The 24884-nt window shown below is 41.9% G+C and overlaps 1 protein-coding gene across 3 annotated transcripts in view; it reads right to left on the bottom strand.

Annotated features, from left to right (window-relative positions):
* Positions 1 to 24676, bottom strand: part of DGCR2 (DiGeorge syndrome critical region gene 2) — a 47534-nt gene extending 22858 nt beyond the window's left edge. For 2 of the 3 annotated variants that reach the window (XM_051785423.1, XM_051785421.1), the window contains exons 1-2: positions 24309 to 24676; positions 3861 to 3983 (exon numbers count right to left, since the gene is read on the bottom strand). In XM_051785423.1, coding sequence (XP_051641383.1) covers positions 3861 to 3983; positions 24309 to 24387 — 202 coding nt within the window. In that variant the 5' untranslated portion in view covers positions 24388 to 24676. The remainder of the gene's footprint in view (positions 1 to 3860; positions 3984 to 24308) is intronic. The other variant, XM_051785422.1, reaches the window with a different exon arrangement.
* Positions 24677 to 24884: the final 208 nt, after the last annotated feature.

The following is a 24884-nucleotide window of genomic DNA, read 5'->3' on the forward strand; positions in this document are numbered from 1 at the left end:
TTTATTTATGGAAAGAATTCTGTTTTTTAAATATAAACAAATGAAGGAAGGAAACGAAATGATCACCAATATAACTGCAAGCTGAAAAACTGATACAGATAGGATTTATGAAAGGCACTGGAGTTTAAGACATCCACTCTAATTCCTAAGCAACAGAAACAAACATCAAGCCTGCAGCAAGAAGAAACAAAGGCAAACAGACAGAGCTATACTAAACTCTGTTCTGCTCGTCCCCCTGAAAATGAGTTAGACCAGAAGGCCTGCAAAGAAGGCAGAGTATCTGCAGAAGCTGATCTGATATTCTGGTAGAAGCAAAGCTGGAAATCCAATAAGCAGTAAAAGGCAAACTGCAGATCCCTTCCCTCTTATGGGTTTAAATGCAGGTCGAAAAATCATGTTTCTACTTTGATTACTTGTATAGAAACATAAGGGAAAGTGAGTAGAAATAATAAATTTCCATTTGTAAAAGTCCTTGTTTAAGATACTAATGCCTGTTTCCACCATCTCACAGAATACCCTACTCTAGGATAAACTATTTTTAGGATCGAGTACTGTTGACACGGAACAGTACACAAATTTCATGAAGCTCCACTGCTTAAGCAGAAGAGAGTCACAGGCACATGCTACATAAACCCTCCCAGCAATTTTTAGTATGCTCACAAGAGCAAGCAGCCACTGCTTTTAGTCTACCAGAGAGATGAATTGAGGGTAATCACTGCTGCAGATTCCACTGACGTGTGTGTGCCCACTGGGAAGGGCAGGGGGAACAGTACTTTGCACATGGTAAGTTTGGAACTGAAAGGAATTCCAGGCTTTAAAGGGAAACAGTCATTCTGATAAGAGAGAGCAAGAACAAAACCAGCTGTAACGAGAATCTTCACAGAAATAAATGGTCTAGCAAAAAATAGGCATCTCATACACTTATTCAGATTGCCAGTGAATTAATGTCTTTCTTAATTGTGTTCTGAAAGAAATGACAGAAGAAATTATTCTGACAAAAAAGTCTTAGGATTTGGAGTGGGTTTTGTACTTCTGATAACACATGAATACAAAACTAATTTATTAATTACAGTTCCTCTTCTTTTAATACACTTGTTACTAACATAAATAAAACCAGGCCTGAAAAAGGTAAACTAAACCAACAGTGACAAATAACTCCCAATGGCTTTGTATTAAACCTCTCAAAATACCAACATGACTAACTAGTCATTGAAACACACATTCACCACCACCACAAAACCTTAATTCACTAGCACTGATCTCTCCCAAGTTGCTCATGTTGGAGTGTGCCATTAGTAGCTCAAAGGCTGAAGATTAACAAGCTTCCCAACCAGATTCAAGGCTCTTTCTTGCAAGCCTTCTTTTCATGCTTCAGAGAGTTTCCATGCCTTTTAATTTACAGATATTTTAATTTTCCAAGTTTCACAAGTCCAGGTGGCTTCACTAACTAGTTCTTTCAGTGTTCAGCCTGGTTTTATTGAAATTAAAAACTTTAATTAAAAAGTATTTACATTTAGCTGAATCATCTCACGATTGCTCATCTAAATCCAAAGGTATTTTCTAAATTTAAAGCTGCATCATTTCTTGTAAATTCAGAGGCCAAAGAAGAAAGTTGCCACTCCTGAGTATGACTGTGTGCTACTATTATTAGCAGCATTAGCTCCCCAATCCATGTCCCAAGACGTTCTCTCCTTTGACTGGTCACATACATACTGCTTTTCCCAACGTAAGAAAACCACGCTCTTCCAAACTGATTCAGGTCTCAGGTTTACTTTCATTGATGTTACTCCTTTTTATTCTCCAGCACACCATTCACATGCACACCAACCTCTCCTGATTCTTGACAGATCCAAATAACACATGCCCTTCAACACCCATTTCAGGTCACAATGCAATCCCACCAATTTTTTTGTTACAGGTATAATAGTTTTTACATCCCACACCGGTAGTTCTTGTTCCTCTGGTTTGCTGGCTGCACTCCTCACGTTACTGTGCAAATATCTCGGGTCTTTCACAAACACCACACCTGCTTTCTGGCTGTTTTACTGAGCACAGTCTTTTCACCAATTACTTATCTAATTAATCCTCTCATCAAGTGCAATACTTTCCTTCTCTGTGCTGTCCATCATTTTCCCCTCTAGTATTCTTTTATGTATGTTATTCTCCTCCTGTGTACAGACATGGTGGCGAATCAAGTCTCTCCCACGTTTCATTTCTTTAAAGTTCTTCTCATCTTATCAGGCCAGACAGCACAGCAAGACCTACATCCCAAGGAGAAAACAAGAGCCTATGCACTGAGAAATTTGCTTCCATGAAATCCTCTTCATATACCAAATGTTCTTTGGAACACCATCCCGGTGCATACTCCACACAATAACTTAAATTGCTGACTAATACACCAGGCAACAAGAGAGGATAAAAATAGATTTCTACTAATTGGATGTTCAAACGTTCCCACAAGTGAAGTCTTCGGTGCTTTTTAAGTAAATCCAAACAGTAACATGACTCTGCCTTCCTCTAGCCACTGAATTCCATTAGACTCCAGGATTTTTTTAGGTCCCTATATTTTCACATTTGGCCAAAGTTGGCTAAAAAGGAAGAAGAATAACAGTACAATTATAAAAGCATCTTTCTTTAGGACATCCACATTGTAAAGAATATCCTTAAAAGACTATTAATGGCACAGTTTAATTTTCAATTTCAGAAGAAGTTACCAATTTTTTTTCTGCTTTGCTGCAAATATACACACACACAAACCAACTAAAAGCTTTCTAAATAGAGCACTGACATTCTTTTAATAATTTGGGTACAGCACACACTGGGGAGATGGCTAACTATGGCAGAGTTTCAAAGTCTGAGAGTTAGATTTACTTTTCTAATCCCTCTAGAAAATATGAATATTTAGAGAAGTTTGTTGCTGTAAAACACAAATGTTACTATTTTGTAGCACCTCTTTAAAACAGCTCAGAACTCAGAATGATGACAGACTGAATGCTGTGACGACAATGCCACAAAGTTCATCAGTGATTCTCTGCAAGGAAATTAAGTAGTTCACTGAAGAAGAACTTCTTAAAACAGTTTTCAAATGTGATTTAGTCACACTGTAGAGGTAAAAGTTTAGAATTGTGCCACAGTTGAATTCATGCTTTCAGATACCTGTTTCACTGTTCTTAATGGAAAAAAATTAGAGGTCCCTTAACTTTTCAGATACACAAGAAGGAGTTGCACTGGCCTGTTTGTCAAGAACAAATGAAAACATTCAAAATTATGATTATATAGTCACAGTTTTTCTTTGTTTGTTTTTAAGCACAGCTCAGCATCCAGTAACTTTAGCAGAGAACCAGTGCTGGTCACAGGCAGCATAGGATTGTAAGAGTTTATGAGGAGGAAATAAACCAGTCTGTCTGACAGAACAAAGTTCTCCACACAAGAAGCATAAGCAGAAGAAGGAGCAATAAAACAAACTCTCTACCCAAGCCCAACAATGTCACCCAGCACCATTTGAGTGATATACAACTAAATCAGTAATTCCAAATTTAACCACGGGCTTATGCGTCATTTCAGCTTAATTGCAACATGATTTTTTCCTTGTCATGAAAGTCTCCTTTTAGACTACAAACTCACCTCATCTCCAGGACACCTGCTCACAGAGGATAATTCAGACAAGCCAAAAAACTGTCTGTGTCACTGGCTGCTCAAAATGAAGAGAAGCCAACTCGAACTTTGTTAATAATGGGTACAGGTCTATCAAAAAATCTCCAAAATTTCAAATAACAATAAGCAAGCGATCTGAAAGAGTCAAAGTACTGCTGCAAAACAAGCTGGCACTGGGATGAGCATTCTGCTCAGATTTTCCTTACCCGAACAGTCAACTTCATCACTCTCGTCCTCGCAGGTGGGCCATCCATCACACTTCCAGTCGGAAGGGATGCACTGAATGGTTCCACTCCGACACGCAAACTGCCCCGAGGTGCAGCGGAGCTCTAGGGAAGAAGAAGAAATTTGTGCTTTGTTTAAAGTGTGATTTATTCTCGCAAATCTATACATATATTAATTGCCTGTCGTGTCGTGTATCACCGAAGCGCAACGGACAAAGTTTCCAAATAAGCCAGCATGTTAAAAACAGCCTCGTTTCAGATCACTTCGTGTTTCAAACTGCATGTTTGTGGTTTTAACAGACAGGAAGGCTTGGGAAATAATTCTCTCGAGACACCTGTGGTAAAAACTTCCTGATAAAGATACCATGTGAGCAGCTATCACCACAGCATTACCCATTCATTTACTTCTGGTGGGGCACTGAGGATTTTGGTCGCTTTTCTCAGAACCAAAGTTCAACAGAAATGTTCCAGTAGTTAAGTGCTGCATTACACAACAAACTTAGAATCCTATTTCCATTCTAATCACTATGCCAGGACCCACTAGACTTGCACAAATGTCCTGCCTGATTCAGAGACGCTTCACAGAACTACTTGAAAAGTAATTTCTATATCCATGAACCTGTTTTCACTTTCTAGGTTAAGCTCTTCTGTAGCGTTTCTCCATGTGAGCATATCCTTCACAAGCAGCTGTCAATATCTGCAAACATGTGAGTGCACTGCCTACCTACCATCACTACACTGTCACACCTCATTAGCATTACAAAAAGCACAACTTTTTTCAAAGCTTTTTTTAATAGCAATTCCGTCTATCAAATGCCAGAACCTAATAATTCAGGTTCATTTTGTATCCCTCAAAACATTTCGCAAGGGGGAAAAAAGTCTGTCTACACAAGTGAACAATTCTTAGCTGGTTCACAGCTGGCAGGTTTGCCAGTTGCCATCCCCATCCACAGGCTCACTTTTGCACCACACCATCACTCTCCATCTTTTCTCTGGGTAGTGGCTGTCAATTTTCCATTGTTTTTGAACAATTTAGCTCATACTCCTCTCAGTGAGGTACACTAACCCCAGGTAATTTCGTCTAGAGAGGGAGTATCCTTTCAAATAGAAAAAAAAAAGCTTGAAACACTCATCCCAGATTTTGAAAGGACCAAAGAGGCAACTGTTTTGAAGAAAGAAATCTCTAAAATAAAACTTAAAATACAGGTATGCATTCTCTCATCCACAGTTTACAACCTAAGAGCAGAGTTGTAATTGCAGTTGTTACTTCTTAAAACATGTCTAAGCAAAATCAAGACAGAGGTCACATTTAAGTGTTCAAACAACATGACTGGGCACAATAAAACCAGTCATCATGCACTCCCAATAAAAGCTGTACACACACACCTAGTAATTGGTATAAGATATTGATAACCGGCTTCTAATTTGATGTTAGACTAAAATCCAGTCCTACTACTGGTTTCTCTATAAAGCACAGACCTGCTCTTCTAGAAAAATAAAAGCAGGCACATCCTCTTAGCAACCACCTACTCAGAGCAAACATTCAGGTCACAAGATGCTTAGAACTCACAGGGACCTGCCAGACTACTGACGGCAACAAGAGACCTGACAGCACAAGAGTGTTCTCACCCATTTAGAGCTTTACTCAGCCCAGACACCGACAGAGAATGAGCACAGGGGAAATGGGGGGGGAAAAAAAAAAAAGAATTATCATCTTAGGTCATAATGATTTCCTCCTCAGAACAAAATCTGAAGTAATTTCTTTAGCCTTTAAAGGAAAAGGAGGAATAAAGCAAAGGGAAATAAAAAATGGGGGGAAAAGCTTCTCTTGCCCAATGTACCAAGAGAGAAAATTTAAAATCTATCTTTAAGTTAGATAATTTCAAATCTAATCTTGAAGTTAGTTAAATCTCTCTTTAAGTAAGGGATAAAAAAAAACAACACACAAGCCACCAAACCAAACAAGCGCAAAACCTCAAGCTGAAATTAAAAGTATGCAATTTTCAAGTTCACAGAAAAGCCCCAACTCTTTGGTAAATCATTGCAGCTTCCTTCACTGTTTTTGTGCAATATCAGCACACAGTGGAAGGTTTCTAACAAAGTCCTGCTGCTGCAGTTTCAAGTACAGAATTCACAGTGGGGCCTGTGGTAGATCTTTTAACACATGAAAGACTATCCTCAGCCCAGCTCCAGGTTTCCTTTGCATTCCCCTGTAGTTACGGCAAAATTCAATTCAAAACTCAACACTTTAAAATAAACTTGATTTTTTTTACTGCTTGATTTCAACAGAAATCACACACACACCCCCCTGTGAAGAAAGTTATTCTGCAGCCTTCTGGTTTCACACGCAGCATTCCCCAGGAATGCCAATGTGCACACGGGAAAAACAGTCAGGAATACCTTTGTCTGGCTGCAATTTCATACATGCTATTACTATTTTATATACAATTACATATGACTGGTTCAGATAAAAGCATGACTCCATCCCAATATTACAGGCATTAAACAAATGCCAGTTACATGCCGCAATTGCTTCCTGTGTTACAGGCACTCCTCTCCGAAGAATGTGGATACCTGGAAGAATACAAAACATTTCTATTAAAACACCTCTCAAACCAGCTGTACCATTGCTCCCAAGGGAGATCATGCCATGCCAGATGCACTCATTATTTCAGACCACGAGACATGAACTGCTACGCAATTCTGTTGCAGAGAGAGGAAACGTAACACAAAGAAATACTGTGAAATTAAAATCTCCATATTCTGCAAATGCTGTCAACAACCCTTCCTGAGCCATCCCCAGCCCAGAGCCATCAGGGCACGATACAGACACAAAAACAGATGGAAGTTTATAATGAACCTTTAAGATACTTGGCCACGGAACAGAGAAATTTGGGACAGGCAAGGGTGCACAGGGTATTTGCTGGTCTCCACAACCCTGTCAAACATTTCATTTCAGCAGCCTATTTTTAAGTCAAAACAGCAGAAAAATGAAAATATTTCAAGCTGGTCTCTCCCACAGAAAAGGCCAGACCCACTGCCAGCAGCAGAACAGGAATCATGAAGATGTATGAGCAGCAGTGAACAGTACATTATGTGACCATCCATCTTTCCTGGAATGCAAGTCATCACTTAACACATGGTCAGACACTGTACTTTCCAGGAGGGTGGTAAATAAAAACTGTTTCTTTGCCTATATAAGATTTCCAGTTCTTTTGAAGAATAGCAATAGTTTCAAAATTACCAGTGGCACTTTTGTCCTTAAAGCCAGATACCCCTCACAGTTTATAGCTATTGATGGTAACTCAGAGTAAGGAAGGATGAAGAAGAAAGTATCTTAAATTATCACCTTCTCACAGCACTAAAATCACACATTTTCCACCAGCTGTTAAATGCAAAAACATTGTGTTATCAAAATCATTAGTAAATATATAATGGCACAAGTTCAGCTAAGAGTAAGCAGCTGTTGGAGCAGAGGCACAGATATAACACTGAGCTAAGGGCATGAACAGCTGCCTAGAAGTGAAAATGTGGAAATGCAACCTCCTTTAGTGTTCATGTACGATGTGAAGAGTTATATCAGCAGTATTATGATTCACATATGCAATTCTAACATAAAAAGCTCCTTTTCTTTTCAGGATCACACGCAGTCTTTGCTATGCTACAGCACAAAATTTAGTACACTGAAATCTCCTTTTAGAGCAATTAAATTCATCTAGCATTTGCTGGGAAGAAGAGAGGCAAGAAAAACACTGGAAATAGCAGCAATTGTAGTTTTTGCACTATACACAGTATATACTTACAAAGCATCACAAAGTTCAAGCAGTGTGAGAAGGTGAGAACACTTCAAGCAGCGAGGTGTCATTACAGTCTCTTCACCATCTCAAAGCACTTCCACAATGTTAACCCTCAACAATCTTACCAATCACTGCAGTCAAGTACAGAAAAATTATATAGTTTGCCAAAGGCTACAGATAAGATGAACCTCTGAGAAGTCAGCTGTCCTGACTTCTGGTTCCATGCTTCCATGATGACACTGCTTATTCCCTAAAATCCAAGCAACCCGCTGGTTTCACCAGCACATCCCTACCTGAACAAATGTCTGTCAGAAATATCAACAACAGTGTGTTCTCTGGTAATGCCTCACCTGTTCTACTATAAATTGGCTACAGGAAGCAAGAAACTCCTTAACTATTTATATAAAGAGAAGAAAAACTGAAATCAGATTCAAACCATCAGTTCTACAAGCTTAATATCTAACCCAAGATAAAACTTATGGTCAAGCAAAGGCCAAAAAAATCCAACACCAACTTTTTGGGACACATCATTAGATAATATAAACCTGTCCACAAGTCACTCACCTGAAAGAAGTCTTGCCAAAGCTTGTCGTGGACTTGTAATTTGGAATTTAAAAGAAAGTTTCCAATTGTTTTGTAAGGTTATCTATTCAAATACCAGAAATAACAAACAAGATTATACATAAATTTAAACAGTGCCATATGAACAAAAAGTCTTCATCTTCTTTAGCTGCCAAATATTTTTCTAAGTTACTCAGTGACAAAACCAACAAGATTTTTGACTAACAGAAAAATCTAGGTTTCAGACAGGAAAAACCTAATTTTTCAAGGTGGTTGCTTACACTCTCACAGAAAGCTTTTGTTCTGAAAATTTTCCCAACTGCATGTTGAATGCCAGGTGTTCCACAGCACTCATCATGTATTTCAACATAGGGCTACAACAGCTTTTTTAATTTTCTTTACAGCACACTGATCTCCAGATTTTCTGCTAAGTACTCAAAATAGACATTTACAAGAAGCATTATCCACAGGAAGGATTTCATGATAGACAGACAGATAAATAAATACACACTGCTTTAATTTCCAGCCAGCTTCATGTGTTTCATAAAACAAACAGATTTTGGCCATTATACAACAATCCAGGAAGCCCTTTCAGGTTTAATAATCTCCTGTAGTCTTTCCATGTAACTGAGAACTTTTTCCTTCCGGAGCCCAAGCTCTGGGAAGCCACAGTGCTTTCCTGGTCAGTGTGCTGCCCTGGCCCTTACTCTGTTTGAAACCTGTATTTTCTGCCTCATTTTTAAGACTTTCAGAAGTGCATTTGGACTAAGACACCTCCTGCTCACATTTAAACTGCAACTTATTTCTTATTCATCTTCCTCTTTTTTATGCAAAAGATAAGGGATAACTAGTTACTTGAAACAATTAGTTTATTTGAAAGAAAGGCAAGGAGGATCTATATATGCAGTATCTAAAACTACTTTTTCAACACAGTAGATCTCATTTTAGAACTTCCAATACCAAAGCAAGGCTGTAACGGGCACATGAGACAAAGTGTTGATTCAACACAAGTTCACGTTGCTGGTTCAGTTTCCTGAATGAATGTGATCACTTGGCTTTGAAACAGCAAATTCAGATCAAATTAGCTGCTGTCTGTCCACATTAGGTCAGATCAGCTATGGTTTGTCCCCCTGCAACCAGAAAGACTGCATGCTCCAGCTAATTCAGCAGAGATATACTGGTACAATCCAGCATCCATTAATGTGGAATTGGGGCCTCATAACAGTTGTCTGCTAACAAAGCCAGAACATCTACTAATGTACTTATTTTTTAAAATATTAGTTCTAACAGAAGAGACATTTTCTGTGTCTCTTCAGAGGCCAGGTCACACCATCACCGGGGTGAGAGAAGGAGCAGGGGTGGAAACAGTTCTCAGGGAATGGGCCAAATCCATCAGCTGTAAACATTTCTGCCAAGTGACAGAAGCCAAAAAGCACCCTTCTAGTCCACAAGCACTATTTACACATCAAAATACTCCTGCAAAGATAACCTAACGAGAAAACTTTGGTACTGTCTTCACAGGATTATTTCTCTTCCTTCAATTGAACACAAGAGATATAAAAGAGATTCAGTCAGAAGAAATGCTACATCCAATAAAAATGCCAGAGGCCCTGTCTCAGGCACAGACAATAAACATCTCCTGTAGAGCATTAGGTGAACACACCAAAGTTTTCAAAATCTAAATTTCAACCTTATATTTTCAAGACACTGAAGATTATCACTGTAGGAATCAGCAGAGCACCAGAAAGACAAATCTCTCCTAAGGCAGAAATGTATCCCTGACAGAAGACTCCACTCACTCACAAACCATGTGTTCCTAACTCTAATATACAAACAACAAGCAGTACAAAAACCTCGATGTCATGGCAATTCACAAAGTCAGAGGTAGAGATGAGGAGCCAGAGGCTGAAACCAAAGCCTCCAAAATATAAGTCTCAATTCAGGACAAGGCTTTGATACAGAAATAAAACTCAGCGACTACAATCACTGATTACAGAAGTTTGGGGGTTTCTACTTGCAATTACTTGACTTCTTATCCTTTATTAAAGGATTCAGCAGACAGTAAAGCCTGACACATTAAGATATTCTTTTAGTAGCAAAGACTACAGATGCACATTAGATTTTAGCGTTTACACAGCAAGTATAGATTTGAATCTATTTCATATTTTAATACAAAGAAATGCCATTTTCCATTTCCCATGCTAATTGTTCTTGTCTACTGAGCTTCATTTGTATGGAAATTGAAATTTGATTAAATGTACGAACCCAGTACTTAATGTTATTTCAATTATAAGCTATTACTCTGAAACGCATGTATTGGAAAGGATGAGCTGGAAGTACCTGGTTTGGTTTTGTATGTAAGCTCTTAATGAACAATGGCAGTTTTGTGTGCACCTTACACATACTTCACTTATTTTGGTCACATTTCTCAAGGTTGGATCCGGCAGATCCCCTGGCATAATTTTTATTTACAGACCAAAGGAAAACAAAAGACAAAACTACTTCCTGTTTTCTCAGTGTAAGTCACTCATTGTCCCAAACCAGATGAACCAACCTGTAAGAAAATATTCTGTTCAGATTTCAAGAGGCAATTACAGCCATCAAAAGCTGATTAAGCATTAACAAAAACTCTAACTACAAGTGCTTAGACCTGTAACTCTCCTTATTCAGATTTTAACTCGTCCAACAGGTCTTTCTTATGTTTTATAATACTCAACCTACATACTTAACTTTAGACCTGTACCTACACGTTACGCTGTTGTTTCATATTTTAACATTTAAGTTTACTAAAACTGAAAGTTGCTTTTTTCCTTAAATCACTCTTTCTCTATAACCTGAGCCATGCTACAGTGCACAAGCAGGATCAGATCCCAGCCCCCTCAGCAAGAAGCCCAACCCCCTAAGACCTTTGCTCCTGGAGATTCTGCTCAGCACCAATGCTCACCAAATGCCTGCAAACAAGCATCAGAAACAAAACAACAACAAAAGGAACACCACGCCCATCATCATCACAAAAACAAACACAGCTCCATATCTAATATTTATGCTCAAGAGGGAACATAGCACAAACAATATTTCTCTAAACTGGCTTTTACTGCAGTAACATAAACTTTAAAATATTCTTAATATTCCCAACACAACAATAACAGTGGTTATCATAATGTAATCCTCAGCAGACAGGCGAAAAAAACTGTCCTTAAGGTAGTCCTCTGCACTTGAAAAGTAGTATTCCTAACCTGGACGTCCCCCAAGTCCACAGGTGAAGTTCACTGGAGCAGGTACTCTGTATCTCACAAAATTCCTGAAAATCTGCCAGCCTGGAAAGAACAGGGCCATCCTGCCCCACCTCTGCTCGTGGTGGCCAAAAGGCAGCTGCTGAACAGCTTTCGGGGACTGAGCTGCCGACTACAAACAGCGCTTGAGGATGCTCTGACACAGACTTTGAACAGGTTTTCTTGTTTTTAACTTGTCTTTGAGGTATCCCTGATCCCACACAAAGGCTCTTCTCTCAGGGAAGCAAAGCCATACCTAAATGGCATTTCCCTCAGCTCCAGATCTAGAGAAGTTTTCACAAACCATTCGCTTCCCAGCAGGTCTCCCTGTCACTAGGTGATTCTGACTTCCATTACATGTTTTTAAGTTTACTATTATACCACCCACTGCTGCATTCAGCGTAGCACAGTAAGTACATCCAGTACTTTGTAACAAAGCCACAGTAGGAGAAAAGCAGACTATGATAACACCAACTTATTTCCAGAGGAGAAAACTATCTATGAAGCTCATATGTCACCATCAGACAATCATCCATTTCATAGATAAAGTTTATTGAAGTTCCTCAATAAAACTGGCTCTGTTTACTGTTCCTCCAGTTAAAAGCCTATAGAATAATTAAAATTAAAAGCCTTCTGAAGAATTAAAAAACTAGGAAAGGACAGAGCACTCCATTTTCATGTTCCATTACACAGGAGCTAAAATGACTGGCCATTCACCTGTGATACTGAAAATGTGCCTAAGGTACCCTTACATCAGGCAGCTTTGGTTGATCACAGCCTGAGTACGTGCAGAAGTATGAAAGGACAACAGAGCCTGAGGGGAAAAAAAGGCCCCATGATATGCTCATAGCCAAAACACAACCCACACTTATTCTCAAACTTAATTCCAGCTCCTGAAAATTAGAGATTCATAAGTTATAATCCCATTTAATAGGAATGCATCAGTTCCAAAAATAAATAAATAATACATGTCAGAGGCACTGGCATTTTCTGCATGACCTCAGCATGTTGTTTCATGAAGTAATTAAAATTGTGACAGCACTCCAGCTGAAACCTGTAAATCCTTAATGAATAACTCTAATGAACATTCAGTATTACTCAGTGTTCTGTCACAGTAAGTTACACTACATCACCCCAACATCCACCAAAAGCTTCATCTACCTAGACTTCAGCAAAGCCTTGACACCATTTCCCACAGCATCCTCCTGGAGAAACTGGCAGCTCCTGCCTCCCATGGGTGCACTGTTCACTGGGTAAACAAGTGCCTGGATGGCCGGGCCGTGGTGAAGGTGCCACATCCAACTGGGGCCAGTCACTAGTGGTGCTCCCCAGGGCTCAGTACTGGGGCCAGTCCTGTTTAATGTCTTTATTGATTATCTGGATGAGGGGATCAAGAGCATCCTCAGTAAGTTGACAGATGACACCTCGTTGGGCAGGAGCATTGATGTGCTGGAAGGCAGCAAGGCTCTGCAGAGGCACCTGAACAGGCTGGATCAGTGGGCTGAGGCCAACCGTGTGAGGGTCAACAAGGCCAAGGGCCAGGCCCTGCACTTGGGTCACAACAACTCCAAGCAGTGCTTCAGGCTTTGGGAAGAGCAGCTGGAAAACTGCTTGGTGGAAAAGGCCCATGGCATCCTGGCCTGTATCAGCAATAGTGTGGCAGCAAGACCGGGGCAGTGACCCCCTGTGCTGGGCACAGGTGAGGCCATGCCTCAAATCCTGTGCTCAGTTTTGGGCCCCTCACTACAAGAAGGACATTGAGGTGCTGAAGGGAGTCTAGAGAAGGGAATGGAGCTGGGGAAGAGTCTGGAGCACAAGTCTGATAACAAGCAGCTGAAGGAGCTGGGGTTGTTTAGCCTGGAGAAAGGTAGGGTCAGGGGAGACCTTATCACTCTCTACAACTACCTGAAAGGAGGTTGTAGGGAGGTGGGGGTCAGCCTCTTCTTCCAAGTAACAAGCAATAGGACAAGGAGAAACGGCCTTAAGTTGCACCAGAGGATGTTTAGATTGAATATTAGAAAAAATTTCTTCACTAAGAGGGTTGTGAAGCACTGGAACAAACTGCCCAGGGAAACAGTGGAGTCACCATCCCTGGAGTTACGTAAAAGACGTGCAGATGTGGCACTTGGGGACATGGTCTAGCGGTGGACTTGGCAATGCTGGGTTAATGGTTGGACTCAATAGTATCAAAGGTCTTTTCCAACCAAAACAATTCTATGATTCTATATTTATTACACCTACACCCTGCACAAGCTTGGAACTGACCCAGTTTTATCTTGCTCACAAGTGTCATTCACTGCAATTCATTGTCTGCTCTTTGTCTGGAGGGCAAACTCAATGCCAGTAAGGATGGGGGGGAAAAGGGAAATCAAAACAACAAAGAGAAAAAGCACAGGCAGAGCAAGAGATCCAGCATTCAGCCAAAGCAACAACACCAGAGCATCTTGAATGGGAAACCTGGCTATAACTTCTTAGGATTTACAAAATACAGACTTTGTGCTCTATGAATGTGGACACATTCCTAAGGCTGAAACAGAAAAAAATGTATTTCCCAATTCTCCAATACTGCTAAAACCAAAGAGAAAACAAAACTTGCTACTTGAACTAAACTGAAAGAATACTGTGAATTAGGCAATGCAGCATTCCAGACTGAAAAACAGTTTATTTTCATAGCAGTGAAAATACCAGGCTAAGCAACAGGCTCACACTTTTTCCCCCCCCTAAGAAACTGTTATATTATGATAATAAGTAAATAGGCAGAAGGGAAAAGCAAAATACAGCACAGGCACAAAGAGCACTCAGTGCAAACAAAACCAAAGCCATGGGTACTTGAGAAGCCTTCAATATGGCTCAGAATTAAATCCTACAGCTCCTCTACACTAACACCCTTGTTCAGGACTTCAGATGTTTTGTACAGGTGGGACTTCAGTGTTCCAGCACAACAATGACAAGTGACTTAAACCTGCACAGCACCAAATTTTTTACCCTTTACCTAAAGAAAGCTGATCAGTGGATGAGTGGAAGTGCCAATGACACCTCACAAATTCACTAAACAATTTTAAGCAAGCTTGAGAAAAGTCAAGACTAGGAAAACACAGCATATAGTGTGGTTCTAAGCTTTCCAAAGCTTGCACAAGGGAAGGAAACTATGATCTTCTTGAGCTTCAGAGGGCAGGAAACCCCAGCATGGCTTGCTCTGCTCAGCAGGTGCCAGCACACCTGCTGTCACCTGTCACCACAGTGGGGTGGCTCCCAGCTGGCAGAGGAGGGAAGTGGTGAGCTGGGGTAACTGAACCTTGCACCAGACCCTGCAGGACTCCCAGCTTCCTCATGCCAGAGGACAGACAGAGGGGACATGGGGAAAACACAGCCTTATTAAATCAGTGTCAGGCAAGGGTACTACAGCAGAGGAAGTACAGGGACACAGGAGAGAAGTTCAGGAGTTCAGGTTTCATCAAACCCCACTACTTATGAAAACATGCTCATAGGTGCTAAGAAAATAGCACTGTTCCTCACACAGAATTTAAATAGAGTCACACACACAACATACTAATTCTCCCAACAAATGCAGTAACAGAGAAAAAGTCCTTTAAGAAAGACATCAGCAGTGACATACTCAGCAAGTCATCAACTGTGTCCAGAAAAGAGCACCATCCCCAACAGTGCTTTCTCCCTACAATCCACTCAGGTCAGGGCAGATGGATTATCCCACACACACCACAGATACTTAAAATACCTGGGTACCTCAGCTCAGCTGTTTCTAGAGTCCACTCTCAATCCTCACTTCAGACCTTTACCATCTTCTAAACACAGCTCTTACATGATTCTCATACTCCATTGTATCCAAACACTCTCAAACATCACATTAATGTACACATACTCTTCTTTCTTGCTTGCAGTTCTTCACAAAGGTAGGTCATTCTGAATAAAGAAAAAGCACTTGGTTCTCAGCTCTGTCTTCACAGGTTTTCAGCATTACCTGCACCTCCTTCCTCCCAAGAGGCATCTGCCCTGGTCCTTCGCCCCATTTGAGTTATGTTCAGAACCACACAGCAGTGCCAGCAACCCTAGAAGGATCAGCCTGGTAATCAGTAGTATTTGAATACCAGGAACATTTCTTTTTCCCCTCATTTTCCGACAGTGTCTGTACAGGCTGTTTGATGAAAAGCCTCTAAAGCGATCTAGAGGAACTATCAGTAAAAGTAATCTAGAAAGTACTTCTATATCTAAAGCTATTACCTGGTAGCTGCCTACCCAAAACTGCTCCCAAAAAATCTAGGCATGTGACACGGTTCCTCTTCTCTTCCTGTATTCTCAGGATTAATACCTATCCAGTCAAGTCAGTTTGGATCAATATTTGTTCATGTGCGAAATGGTTTTCACTTAGGAATAATCACCAGGGAAAGAATCTGTATTCCCTTTGACCAAATAAACTGCAGGTGTCTAAAAAAAAACCAATAAAACCCCCCAACCAATCAAACTAAAACCCAACAAATACACTATAAAGATCTGTTTTCCTCAGAGGAAAAATTCAAATAAAAAATTTTACATGAACTGTGTATTAGTGTTTTCTTTAGATCAGGTTTCAACAAGAAGAGTACTCAGATGAAACACGATAATAGCAATTCAAGAACTGTCAGAGCAATCAAGGCTAATTTGTAGCCACCATTAAATTGCAAGGAGGAATTGCCAGATTTCAGCAGTATTACTTAGCGTGCCCATTTACTTTCAGCAAGACAACACATGTTCCTACTTCACAGGAAAACAAAAAAAGTTCCTATCTCGTCTTTTTTTTTTTTTTTAGTGCAGGATTCAGCAGTATTTAGGCATATCCTTAAATTTTCAGCACATGAGCAATTCTGAAAAGCTAATGAAAATACGCCATTTAAAGCCAAGTATGTATTTGCTGAAATAAAACATGAGGAATCGCAGTAGTCTTTAAAGCCTTTAAAGTCTTTAAAGGTGACAAAATTCTGCCTATGAAATCAGGTATTTTTTAACCCCCTCTCCAAAAACTAACACCGTTTCTTAATTTCAAAACCAAATGAATGTGGAAGAAGTTCTCTACAGGGCCCTAAGAAAGGTCAAGGTCTTAAACACGAATCCAACAATTCAGGGAGAGCGGAAAGCTGTGCCTGAGCACTGTTCAAATGCAGGTCACACTAAAAAAGGCTTTTGCTCCTGATTCTTTCTTTTTGCCTCCACCTCTTGTATGAGACTTGATGAGCAAGCACCCAGAACACTTAAGAGCAAAAATCTGATATACAGAAGAACTATGACCTCAAATACAGAAACCATGTTTTATGCTTTGCACAGGAGCTGGCGCAGTGGTTGTCCTGTACTGGAGCAAACGGCTCATGTTTTGAGTAAATAAAATTCCCCCCTTCCACGGAATGGGAACACAGCAGGCATGTGGCCACTGTCAGCCACCACTGCATCTGTCCACACTGTATGAGATCCCGTGCTTTCCTCTTCCTGGAGAGAAATTCCACATATCAAACCCCTGAGTTTAATAGTTCTATCAGAAGCAGCAAATAAAGGTCCAAGGTATTTATAAAAAGCCACTTAACCCTCTAGGAGTAGTTCTCTCATTCCCCAAACCTTCTAATCACTCAAGTACTGCAGCACTCTTCAGTCAGCATCTATCATGCACGTGTTAGGTACCACACCACAAAACTCTGCCATTTTTTAGCTGCCACATTAATAGAAAAATTACATTCAACTCCATTATTGCTCAGAAAGACACAGATGAGCACTATAGCATCCTTGAATCACTCCTCTCCAATCTGATTACTACCAGAATTGAGAGAGTATAATACTTCTAATTAAGTCTTGGATCTCACTCCTGCAATATTCCTGATATTTCATAAAGATTTTCCAAGATCTCACGAATAGAGTACACTTATGTTACTGATTTTAATTGGTAAAGAGTAATTTAAGCGTATTAAATAATTTCACAAATTCAACAGAGAGAAAACACAAACACAGTTTTGACCATCCCTTCATAAAAACAAGCTGTAACAAGTTTTAGAAGTTTAGTGTACACAAGGCAAAATGCTGCTTGGGCACAAACTCCAACCAAGCAGGTGTGAGAAGCAGGATTACTTACTTGTTTTCTTTTAAAGTGTATAAGAAAACATAAATTACTTCTAAGTCAGAATAAATCTTTTTATTTACACTGCTGAAGAAATATTAGCACAGACAAAACATAGAGATACTCTGAAAGAAAAGACAACATAGGAAAAAAAGAGTTACACAAATGAATATAAGACAAAGAAAAATCATTGAGTGAAAGGACAAAAGAGCAGGGAATGTCCCAAAAGCAGCCACCAAAAGCTACCTCTACATTTCCACCCACTGAGCCAGCTGACAATTCTCAAGCACAATAATCAATAAACAGAACAGAAACTAAATGCAATGGTTAGATCAACCAATTTTAATTTGAATTAACTAGGAAACTGAATGTCATTTTGTTTAGCTATAGTTAATGAAGCAATCAGCAATTGCCATTAAACTTAAAACTGTATTTCTAAATTATCTGAATGACAGGCAAACACTAATAATAACTTCCTTGGGAGTTCCACATAACAAATACCATTAAAGCAATGTTCAACAACCCTAGAATTAGCAGGCTTACCCTTTAAAACAAAGAAAAATTTAAAGTTTCACAGAAACCACAAGATGCCAGAGGATTTCACAGTTCGGGGAATGTGGATTAAAGGTTAATCCCAAACTCACATTTTTAAGCAACTCAGTTACTTGAGTTCTGCTACAGCTGATCAATGAGTTCACCAACCCATTCGTGACTTCTCCTCAACTCAGGGGGTCCTCTACAAAACCACCACTGAAGTGTGACACGTGAACCTGCCATGCAAGGATCCTGAATGGAACTGAAACCTTTCCAGAGAGGCAAAAGCCAGGAAGGAAGAAGCACTACCAGGCACCCACCACACTGTGGAAAAACTAGTGGGTCCTGGTACCTGAATGGTCTTGGGAAACTCAATCTGCTCTTTAAAGCTGTAGCTTAAGAGGGACGTGCATTAGACTGCACTTAGACACAAATAAACCCTAATTGCAGAACAACAGACTGGCAACTGGACTTACCAAAAGAATCTGGTGTTTGGAGTCTCTATCACAGGAAATCATTAGCAATAGGCTAGACAAACATCCTTCAGGAATTGCCTGGGTTTGCCAGATGTTGTTTTAGGACAGGAAGACAGACTACCCAATCTCTCAGTACTCCTTCTAGCCATAACTTTCTATCAGTCTACATAGAATAAAAGATTACCAAGGCTCTTCTCATCACAGGTTAACCCTTGAGATCACACAGGCAAAGATTTGCAGGGCCTTGGGTTCTTGCATTGATAGCAAGAACCCAAGGCACATGTCCTCCATTTCAAAACACAAAAGAAACTTGAGCAGCCTCATTAACCCCTGAGGGGCAGGAGCAGTGATGCCATGGAGTTGTTTCCAGGTTCTGCTCTGGCCAGGCTTCAGGTACCACAAGCTCCACTCAGGGTGGAAGTTATTAACATGCATCTCACAGCATCAAACGAGAACTTCTAAAAGGTGCAAGAAACCACCACGTAAAAACCCAGAGACCCAGGCTTTACTCAAAGATGGACCACAGAGGTAGCTACTGCTCTTGCATTACAATTCAACATCAAAACCAGCCCTAATAAAGCTAATTCCAAAGGAAGGGATGATTCATTGAACTCTTGTCAGAAATTTTTTACATTCACTGGGGGATTTTACATCTTTCATACTTAGTATCTAAAGTTCCTCTCTCTTCGAGCTAGCTGGGCCTTTCCCCTCAACCACCGAGAAAGCAGCACAGCTGCCTCCTCCTGATGCAGTGCTCTCTTTTCCATCACTTCTGCTGTTCTGGACCAACCTTCCTCTGCCCCTAAACCAACCATAGGGACATAAAAGTCAAATCTCTGCAAATCCTCATGGTGTCCTTCTGGTTTATTCCTTCTCAGAGCAGTGCATGCAAACAGCCCTATGCCTACTGACTCCTTTCTTCTCCTTTACTTTGCAGCCATGGCTAGTAGCAAATCCACTTGCACCTCAAAAATTTTGCTTTATAATTAACATCAGGAATTACTAGTCTTAAAGGATCAGACCTGCTAATAAGGTCTGGTACCTTCTGCTTTGTCTCCCTGCTACACTGAGGGCAGACATAAGAAACTCTTTTCACGTCCATCAGCCTCGCTCTGCAGCTGCAATAACAGCAAACAGCAGAGCAAGGAACATCAAGACACGAGCTCACCAAGAGGTAACAGCAGGAAGAAAAAGAAAACCTAAAACCAGTAGATAGAGAAGTAAGAGGATGGGGGGAAAACACCAGACTGGAAGACAGGCCAAGCCCCACTTTCAGCAAAACTAACTGAGGAGGTGTGATAAAAACCCTTCTGCCCCTCACACCTAGAACCTTTCACTCGGGAATTCAGCTAAATACACAGAGACTGCAGTTAGTGACAAACATGAACCCCAACAAATTCACCACAACTCTCACTAAGGTAGAGACAGAAAATAAAGACCAAAATAAGGGCTTTTGTTTGCCTACCATCAAACTCCTTTTAGAGCAGAGGAACGCTGGGCCAGAGTACATTTCATCAACAATATATTTGGGTCTCCAACTGAATTAACCAATACACTTCAACTGGACAAAACCAGATACATCCAGTCACAGCACACAAGTGGAGCACATTGAAACTATGCTGATTGTGGATTTGTTTAGGCCTCTACTCCAGTGAACTCTCCCTTGCACTTAAGACCTACAACTTTTGACCAAAAGACAAGAAAGAGCAATTTAAACACACTTGTCAGTTGTACCGTGTCAGAACACCAACACCCCACCTGTGAGGGCATAACCACAGCTGTGAGCGAGCTCCAAAGCATAGGGGAAGTTCAAACTGTGAGCTGGAGTGGAGGGTTTTAACCAGAACACTTGCACTGGCAAGTCTTTCTAAGCATTGCAGATTAGGTATGCTGTGCAATATTTTTTAAAACAGACCTCGGGTAATAAAATTACTTCCTTTAGTTGGCTTTGAAGTGGAGAAAAAACGCTGCAAGAACTAGAACTCAATTGGCTTTTAGCTGCCTGGCAAACGCTCTAATAAGAAAGCCCGATGACCTACATTCACAAGGCTCTGTACTAAACCACTATTACAAAATCCAATATAAAGCCTGACCATGTTTAAGTGTTTTCCATTAGCACACAGCAGTATCTTGTTAGAGAAATATGAAAACATGTTATTGTCTTTAGCGATGATGATCTTAATTAATCCTCTAAACACTTCTGAAACACGTTGTGTTGATCGTTCCAGGCTGCTTAAGTTCCCAACGCTACACAAAGACACCAAAACCCCTGCTTCTCAGTGGTGTAATGGGATGGTAACAGAAAGAGGAATGTCTTAAATATTCCCCCACTGTGAAAAACTGCATTCATAACAATTTACACCTCTGATGCTCCTTTGATAACCAACAGAAATGCACTGGTTCAGAAACTCGGTCCAAATCCACCAGAACAGCTTACTGTGATTCAGCTAACACACCACTCAAGTATTTCTTTACTTAAAGACACCAGCTCTCAGCCAGACAGTCAGATAACCTGAAGCAGATGTTTGGAGTTGTCCTGGAGAAGATATTATTAAACCAAACCCCCCTGTGGTAAATATCCCTAAAAAGCAAGTGTCTGAATGCCAGACAGAGTAAATTCAGTAGTGTTTGGAGGAAATATTAAGTTAGTCCTTCACTCTACACCCATAGACTTGGAAGAGTCCAATACATTCAGCTCCAATTCACATTAGCAGATTCCAAACACATAATGAGTAACACAACTCAAAGAGAAATGCCCTATTTTTTTTAAAAAAGAACTCTTTCAAAAATGCATTATAAAGCAGGTAACTAGTCAAAACAAGCAGGTTATGGTCAAAACAGAAAGAAAAAGACTGGGACAACAAAAAAGTCAAAGCAGAGATTCTCAAAGGCACAAAATCATAATTAAAAATCCACAGGCTCAGAAAATTCTAACTGCCCACAGCACCTTCAGGAACCCAAGTCTCCACAGCTGGGGCCAATGTCGTGGTATGTTGAAAGTAACTCACCCTGTTAGTGATGACAGTAGTGTAAAACACTCATGTAACCAAGGCAGAAAAATTAGGGTAAAAAGAAGACATTTTAATTAATTTCTCTCTTAATTTACTAAAACCCATCTCATCCTAAAAGCAGAAAAAATAGGTCCATGTAAAATCACTGCCTTTCAGATTGCATGAAAAGATACTACAGTTGAGGAGGCTTAAAAGAAGGTTTTATTTATCTGAAGAGCACAGCAAGAACACGCACACAAAGCCAGTGTCAAATTAACATGGAAATACAAAGAGATGCCTGATCCGCCGGGACTGAATTGTGAAGGGACTACACATTCATCTCGGAGTACATAAAACCTCCCATCACTCTGCAGCACTCATCTCATAGCTCCAAGTACAGATTTAAGCTAAGCAAGCTGCAGGTGTCCTTTCTAAACCAGAAAGGCAGTTGCTACAACACACAGGTTTAAAGAAGCAAAAGGTAAAGCAAATATCACTAGGGAAATAAATCCTAAGTTCAAATACTCTTTCTGAGAAGGAGAATACTCTTCTCTTCCTGTCTCTCCCCAAAAAAAAGACTACAGAGACTTCTTCATCATTGATTAAAATGGTAAATTTGGTTCTGTACATCCTCTGAACTTGCAAGAACCAGGTTTTCCCTATTTGCACCTCGTGTTTCAGGATCAAACCATATACTATTTAATCTACTGAACAGGTGATCTATTTGAGACAGCATGTTCAAGATATTAAATGAAGCAAATCAAAAAAAGGAATTAACATTGGCAAAAAGCTGTGAGCCCACTCAGAAGTGATGGACTCTCTCCTGAGGAGGAAGGAGAGGCATCACCATGGACAGCTCAGCCACCACACTCATCTGGAGCCACCAAGTAAACAGGATGGATGAGTGTATTCCAAATGGAACTCAGAAACTCCTCATACAGCAAGGAATTCCAGCTGCAGCACTATATCCAGCTGAGTTACTTCACATTAGGTTCAGGAGTACATATGGTTTGGGCAAAATTCATGGAATTCACATGGAGTCGCCACAGGGGAATCCTAATGCTGCAGGTTTCAAAGGCAGTGGTTAGAACCTGAGCAGATGAGTTAAGGTTTGCTCACAAGGACGACACTTCTGCCAGTGAGGCTACAGCAGCACAAATCTCTAAAGTAGGTACATTAGAGAGCCAGTGGGAAAAAATCATTTGTCTTAAAGAAGCAAACCTCAGTGAAAAACTTGTCTTCATCCATCAAGCATCAGCTGCTGACAGAGGTTCAATATCAAACTGGAACAACAAATGTGCTGACACAATATGAAAAATGCCATTTGCTAATTCCTAGGAGGCTACAATGCTCAACACCAACTGAGTTCAGGGTCAATTCTACCCACCTGTAAAAGCACACAGGCAGCTATGAATCTGAACCTTTCCAGCCAGCAATCCAGCTGCCTGTAGCACTTAGTGACAGCTACAGAGGAGGTGCCTGAAATCAGTTTTACACAGTACCTTCTCAGCCATAAAAGCCTCTAGCTGTAATAATGCTAGGCTAGCAACACCGTGTACTTTGCTTTTTTGGCTACTTAAGTGCATATCATAAGCCCTGTGTATACACTGCACTGCCAAAAAAACAAGCTAAAACAAAACAAGGCAAACACAGAGCAGTTTCAACACCTAAGTTATTTCAATAACTCTGCTTACACTGACCCAATTGTGTTCCAGCTCTGCTGGGAACTCGCTTAGACGCAGCTCACGTTTTATTAGTCTGGGTCATAAAAGTTATTTTGACGAGAAAGAACAAGGGGGTTTCAAAGAACACCATGGTTCCCATTCTCCGATTTACAAGGAGCAAGTACCACCCAGGAGCAGTCGCTCGGTGCGATGGGAGGATGGTTCTCAAACCTGCAAAGCCACTCCAGGCAGCCTCACACTGGCTACTGATGCTCTTTGGCAGGAGCAGCCCGAGATACCTGAGGGCTCTGCCGAGCTCCAAGAGAGTTCAACGCCAAAAAGAAACCCCAGCTGAGCGGCATATCAAGAAAAGCTGCAGTTTTCAACATGCGAACACCAACCATTTCTCCAAAGTTAATCATCTTAAGATTTTAAGCTCCGTGCCCAGCAGCTAGCACACAAAACTCCATCGCTGATTTATTTCCCTAAAAGAAGGACAAACAGAACTAGAGAGATGACACAGGAACCAGGATTTTTTTTCTCCTTCTGGCAGGCTCGAATGGCACTTTGAAAGTGAGTATTTTGTCTGGCTGCGTTGGCACCCGAGGCCCACAACATAAAAGCAGGTAAAGTAAGAAGCACCTGAAAACTTAGTCACGGCATCACATTTCCAGCGCTCGTTGCCCGTAGGGTTATGTAGATTTCTACCCGAGCTTTCACACTTTAACAGGAGCGTTTTTCCCTGACTCACAGGGTAAATCCCGGCTCTCTCTGATCCAGGCAGCCGGCACAGGGCACCGATGCTCGGCCGGGTCCCGGCTCTGTTTAAGCGCCAAAGCGGCTGTAGAGCCCAAACCGGGCCGGGACCAGCTCTAGGACACGCCGCCCCCGATCCGGGCTGTCCCCGGGGGCTCCCCCGCCGCCCGCTCCCCCGCCAAGGAGCAGCCCCGGCGCCGCCGAGCCCGGGACCCGCCCGCGGGCTGAGCAGGAGGAGGAGGGCGGCCCGGCACCCCCGGCCCCGCCGCGGCCCCGCCGCCCTTACCTGGCCGCAGCGGCTCGGTGATGCTCAGCACCAGGAGGAAGAGGAGGAGGAAGGTGCCGCTGTCCGCCTTGGGCACCATTTATCCTCCGTTCATCCTCCCCCGGCACAGCGCCACAAACCCGCGGAGAGGGACGCGAGGAGCGGCGGGGAGGAGGGGCCGCCGCCGGGCCCGCGGGGGGGGGCTGCGGGGGGCCCGACCGCACCGGGCTGTTCCCCTCCCTCCGCCGTCCGCCGCCGCCCCGGGGCGGGGAGCGGGCGGCCCTGGGTGCGGCGCGAGCGGCGGGAGCGGCGGGTCCGGCGGCCGCGCTGGGGCCGCTCGCAGGCTCCGCCGGCGCACAAGATGGCGGCCGCGCCTCCCCGCCACCGCCGTGCCCGCGGCGACACGCCCCCGCCCGCCGCGCGCCGCCCGACCAATCGGCTGCGAGGGGGCGGGGCCGGGCGCCGGGCTCGCGTGTGCCCCGCCCACTTACGGCGATGGGCGGGGCCGGGTGGCAGAGGGGGGCGGGGCCGCCGGCAGGGGGCGGTTGAGACTTTGGGGCCGTGCGCACCGGCCCCTCAGGGCGGTCGGGGGTCTCT

The sequence above is a fragment of the Manacus candei genome, unplaced genomic scaffold, assembly GCF_025592945.1.
Source record: "Manacus candei isolate 608988 ecotype Guabito, Panama unplaced genomic scaffold, ASM2559294v1 h1tg000020l, whole genome shotgun sequence".
NCBI lineage: Eukaryota > Metazoa > Chordata > Aves > Passeriformes > Pipridae > Manacus > Manacus candei.